The sequence below is a fragment of the Littorina saxatilis genome, linkage group LG7 (assembly GCF_037325665.1).
Source record: "Littorina saxatilis isolate snail1 linkage group LG7, US_GU_Lsax_2.0, whole genome shotgun sequence".
In the NCBI taxonomy this organism is placed as follows: Eukaryota; Metazoa; Mollusca; class Gastropoda; order Littorinimorpha; family Littorinidae; genus Littorina; species Littorina saxatilis.
Window position 1 is genome coordinate 53,775,901 of NC_090251.1, and position 5,974 is coordinate 53,781,874.

At 44.1% G+C, this 5,974-nt stretch overlaps 1 protein-coding gene across 1 annotated transcript; it reads right to left on the reverse strand.

The window, feature by feature from the left end:
* Positions 1-239: 239 nt before the first annotated feature.
* On the reverse strand, positions 240-5,974 carry LOC138970237 (uncharacterized). Its single transcript, XM_070342734.1, has 3 exons — positions 5,971-5,974; positions 4,207-4,716; positions 240-304 (listed from the first exon to the last, which is right to left on the reverse strand). The coding sequence occupies exons 1-3, from the start codon at positions 5,972-5,974 to the stop codon at positions 240-242; spliced, it is 579 nt and encodes a 192-aa protein (XP_070198835.1).

Genomic DNA, 5,974 nt, shown 5'->3' on the forward strand with positions numbered 1-5,974 from the left:
AAACCATTTCCTAGAAATTCAATATGGCGCTGTTTATGCCAGTTTCCATAGCAACGGCAGTCTATGTCCTTTAGTATTCGCAAATTTCATTTCTTTGCATAAGTCACTTCAATAACTACCCAGAAAACAAAGTATTTCCATGTATTCTCCAAGTTTAAATTTGGTAATTTTAGTGCCTCACATTGCCTTAAGATTTGGACACACATAGATACCAAACACTCATTCTCTCGAAAACGGCATCATGCTGCAGATGTGGCCAAAAAGCAGTGCGGCACGCAGCACTCTCGCCGTAAGGTGACCCTCACTGTGAGAGGTTCAGGAACCAAAGAGAAGAGATGAACAAGAATTTAAAAACACTTACAAACAGGCAATAACAGAAACAGGCGATGCTAATAAACACACGTAAATTTTGAAATCCTCAACAGATATTTTCATTAGAAATGTGTGAATGTTTTGTTTTGTCTGTAGGTAAACGTTTCTTGTGATTTTTGTTGTTGTTGTCTGCAATTAAACGTTCCATGTGAATGTTTCGTTTTGTCTGTTATTAAACGTTCCATGTGAATGTTTTGTTTTGTCTGTTATTAAACGTTCCATGTGAATGTTTTGTTTTGTCTGTTATCAAACGTTCCATGCGAATGTTTTGTTTTGTCTGTTATTAAACGTTCCATGCGAATGTTTCGTTTTGTCTGTTATTAAACGTTCCATGTGAATGTTTTGTTTTGTCTGTTATTAAACGTTCCATGTGAATGTTTTGTTTTGTCTGTTATTAAACGTTCCATGTGAATGTTTTGTTTTGTCTGTTATTAAACGTTCCATGTAAATGTTTTGTTTTGTCTGCAATTAAACGTTCCATGTGAATGTTTTGTTTTGTCTGTTATTAAACGTTCCATGTGAATGTTTTGTTTTGTCTGTTATTAAACGTTCCATGTGAATGTTTTGTTTTGTCTGCAATTAAACGTTTCATGTGAATGTTTCGTTTTGTCTGTTATTAAACATTTCATGTGAATGTTTTGTTTTGCGTGCAATTCAAGGTTCCATGGAAATACTTCGTGTAAGGTCAGAGATGGCACGAAATTTCGGTCCAAAAACGTGTTTTGTGTTATCAGCAATTTTAGATACCTTGAGCACCATAGAATCATTGTGCGACGGGCGCAGTGGTGATTAAGACGTTGGCCTCCTAATCGGGATGTCGTGAGTTCGAATCCCGGTCGCTACCGCCTGGTGGGTTAAGAGTGGAGATGTTTCCGATCTCCCAGGTCAACTTATGTGCAGACCTGCTAGTGACTTAACCCCCTTCGTGTGTACACGCACGCACAAGACCAAGTGCGCACGGAAAAGATCCTGTAATCCATGTCGGAGTTCGGTGGGTTATGGAAACACGAAAATACCCAGCATGCCTACCCAACAAAAGCGGAGTGAAGCTGACTCTCAGAGTATAGTGTGGGGAACCCAAATGGGCAAACGAGCTCACACGTCATCAGAATTTCTGGAACGCTGACGGAGAAGAAGAAGAAGAATCATTGTGCAATGTCATTTTGTTATTGTCAACATCTTCCTTCCAATAAAGTGATCATTTTCAAATTATTTTATTAACATTTGACATCATTTTGAAAACGTTTCACGCTGTTTTCTCAGAATCGTTTATTGAGCAGCAGTGCCGTCATTGGGACATATAGGCTACATCTTCTAGACTCACTGTATAATCTTCTTCCTCTGTTTTGTGTTTTCACCAGAAATGGTGTCTTTGTCCAGTAACAGAGAGATATTTCAGAATTATCAAGGAATGATTTTAGAAATTCTGTTAAAGTACAAAAACGTGCCCTTTGTTTTTGTAATTAATTATTTTGTGCCTTTGATATTTACGCAGAAAATAAAATCTGTTTATAAATTTGAAGAAGTTTCTCTGTTGTTGCATCAAGGGACCTATTTAGAGTAAAATAAAACATACTACTATATTTTTTCTGGAAGATAGATCTGTCCCAAAAAGGACATGTTTTATCAAAAAAGTTGCAACACATTTCCATTTTGACCTATAATTCAATCAAATAATATTTTAAAGGACAAAAAAACACTTTTTTTTCGGGGATTTGTATCAAGAACCTTAAAACGAAACTTAAAAAGCTTGCCAAAGAAACAAAACTGAATTTTCGTACCATCTCTGCCAATGTGTCAATGACCGTTCCACTGAAAAAACTTACTTTTTAATTATTATTTTTTAATCACGTACATAATGGTTTTCTTCACCATTTCTATTTAATTGTAGGCAATCAAAGCGAGTACAGGTGCGTGTAACTTGAGGAGTGACAATTGACTTTGCTGTTGACAAAGATCAGGGATTATTCATCTGCGTAGTAGTTTTCGTAATTGCTTACACCGATACCATCATCAGATTGATTCCTTCGTCTTTTGCCTCGCGGTGAATTTCGCCTTGTCCATTACCGTAATTAAGTGCACACACACACGACAAGGGTGGTTTTTTTGTGTATCCCCGTTCTTGTTCTTGTTGTTCTTGTTGTTCTTCTTCGTCTTTTTGTTGTTTTCCATGTTTTGTTTGTTTTTCTTCTTCTTATCATTCTTCTTCTTCCTCTTCCTTGTTCTCTATCTCTTTTTCTTGTTGTTCTTCATGTTTTTTTTCTCTTTTTGTTATTCTTTGCCTTGTTTGTCTTCTTGTTCTTGTCCTTCGTGTTGTTGTTTTTCTTGTTGTTAATACTATTAATAAACAACGAGGATACTTATATAGCGCAAATCCTACCGGCACGGTTGGCCTAGTGGTAAGGCTATCATCCCTCGGTAATAAAGTTTTCGAGTTCGAGCTCTCTCTCTCTCTCTCTCTCTCTCTCTCTCTCTCTCTCTCTCTCTCTCTCTCTCTCTCTCTCTCTCTCTCTCTCTCTCTCTCTCTCTCTCTCTCTCTCTCTCTCTCTCTCTCTCTCTCTCTCTATCTTTTATTCCACCCATTTCCTTCTTCCCTTGCGTGTCAGCAGAGACATAGACAATGTATGTCTCTGGTGTCAGTAACCGCTTTTCAAAGCAGTCACTCCCTCCTGGCCAATGGCGGGCGAATTAAGTGATAAAGTGATCAAATTCCACCCAGCACGCACACCAGCCATTGGTTAATTACTCAAAGAGCTCCCAGCGTGACCCAATTTGGTTTGCGCTTGACATAATTTTTTTTCTCAAAAAAATCTATGTCTCCTGTATCCCATTTTATGAACCTGACTACGACTAAATTTGCTTACGGGATTGGTTGCTCTACCACTCCTTCTCTCCCCCCCCCACCCCACTCCGCCCCCTCCCCCATACCACGTCTTCATTCTCTCCTGAATTCTCTCCTGAATTTTAGTTTCTGTTGTCAAATTGTACTCCCCGTGAAATGGGTCGATGATCTGTGCTCAAACCATCGTTTCATTTCCTGTAATCTGTGAGAGTATATTTGTTTCTGAGACTGCTTCCCCCTCCCCCTCCCAATCCCCGACTCTGTCGCCCCCGCCTCGCCTTACCCTCTTCCTTGTCATCACCATCTCCTGCACTCTGTCGCCCCCGCCTCGCCTTACCCTCTTCCTTGTCATCACCATCTCCTGCACTCTGTCGCCCCCGCCTCGCCTTACCCTCTTCCTTGTCATCACCATCTCCTGCACTCTGTCGCCCCCCGCCTCGCCTTACCCTCTTCCTTGTCGTCCCCCTCTCCTGCACTCAGTCGCCCCCCGCCTCGCCTTACCCTCTTCCTTGTCATCACCCTCTCCTGCACTCTGTCGCCCCCCGCCTCGCCTTACCCTCTTCCTTGTCATCACCCTCTCCTGCATTCTGTCGCCCCCGCCTCGCCTTACCCTCTTCTTTGTCATCACCCTCTCCTGCATTCTGTCGCCCCACGCCTCGCCTTACCCTCTTCCTTGTCATCACCCTCTCCTGCACTCTGTCGCCCCCGCCTCGCCTTACCCTCTTCCTTGTCATCACCATCTCCTGCACTCTGTCGCCCCCCGCCTCGCCTTACCCTCTTCCTTGTCATCACCCTCTCCTGCACTCTGTCGCCCCCGCCTCGCCTTACCCTCTTCCTTGTCATCACCCTCTCCTGCACTCTGTCGCCCCCGCCTCGCCTTACCCTCTTCCTTGTCATCACCCTCTCCTGCACTCTGTCGCCCCCCGCCTCGCCTTACCCTCTTCCTTGTCATCACCCTTTTCTGCACTCTGTCGCCCCCCGCCTCGCCTTACCCTCTTCCTTGTCATCACCCTCTCCTGCACTCTGTCGCCCCCGCCTCGCCTTACCCTCTTCCTTGTCATCACCATCTCCTGCACTCTGTCGCCCCCGCCTCGCCTTACCCTCTTCCTTGTCATCACCATCTCCTGCACTCTGTCGCCCCCGCCTCGCCTTACCCTCTTCCTTGTCATCACCCTCTCCTGCACTCTGTCGCCCCCGCCTCGCCTTACCTTCTTCCTTGTCATCACCCTCTCCTGCATTCTGTCGCCCCCGCCTCGCCTTACCCTCTTCGTTGGCATCACCCTCTCCTACACTCTGTCGCCCCCGCCTCGCCTTACCCTCTTCCTTGTCATCACCCTCTCCTACACTCTGTCGCCCCCGCCTCGCCTTACCCTCTTCCTTGTCATCACCCTCTCCTGCACTCTGTCGCCCCCGCCTTGCCTTACCCTCTTCCTTGTCATCACCCTCTCCTGCACTCTGTCGCCCCCGCCTCGCCTTACCCTCTTCCTTGTCATCACCCTCTCCTGCATTTTGGTGTCTTTGAATTGTGTTCCCATGAAGTGAGCCGATGGCTTTTGTTCACTAAACGCATCATTTAATTTAATGTCAGTTCATTTTCTCCTGCATTCAGTTCTTCTCTTACAATTAAAAAAACACACACTATGTTTTCATCACAGACAAAGAAAATACTTTTTTTTAAATCAGAAAGATAAAAGATAATACTCTGGCAGACACATGCCCTCTCACAAAAAAGGAGTAACACAAAAACACACAACTTTGTTTAAAATTGTTTTACTCGCAACGCATGTGCAATGAAAGAAAACATATCTGTAGACGTTATTGGTTAAAGCTGCAAGCTCACCTTTTTTATTTTAGTGTGTGTGTGTGTGTGTGTGTGTGTGTGTGTGTGTGTGTGTGTGTGTGTGTGTGTGTGTGTGTGTGTGTGTGTGTGTGTGTGTGTGTGTGTAAACTTTATGATATATGGGTAGATTTGCGGAATTGTGGAAACGGAGTATTGATGTTTGTCTCTTGGGGCTCAAAACGGATTCCAACAAGGATCTCACAGGCAGAAGCTGACCCACCCTCAGGATGCCTGTCACGAGCTGAAAACTCTGCCTGAACAATCCCTCTCAATGCGGTCAATGCGCATGCGCTAACATGCGGAGATTAATCAGGTCGTGAACAACCTAACCCTAACCCTAACCCATGGTTCGTTCGGTCAAAGGGTCGCATTTTTTAAGTCCAAGATTGGCGCATGCGCATTGACAGCATTGAGAGGGATTGTTCAGCAGAGCTTTCAGTTCGTGACGACATCGAGCTACTCCCGCCCGGTTCTCACGTTGAACCCGTACAGCAAAAGGAAGAGGGGAAGGTCAAGAAACAGCTGACGGCCAGACACTGAGGCCGAGCTGAAGAGACAGGGTCAGAGACAGAACTCGTTATCGTGATTGTGTTAAAGCTTTCCAGAAATCTGAACTAATTAGGGAATCATGATGCTCGTCAAGCCCTGTCCAGTCCCATGGAAACAAATCTCGACGATATCAAAAAACAAGAAAGGTAGGTTGTTGGAGCTTGTTAAATTGTTAAATTGCTGTGAATGTATTCATTGTTTTGTCAATAACAAACGTTCCAACAACCTACCTTTCTTGTTTTTTGATTCTGAATTTTGGAACGTTGACAGTCTCTTTGTTTTTGGATTTAAATCTCGACGATAGTTTAAGCCTGATATTTATTGGGCGAAATTATGACGGCTTACTAGTGCCAAAACCTGGGGTTACCCAT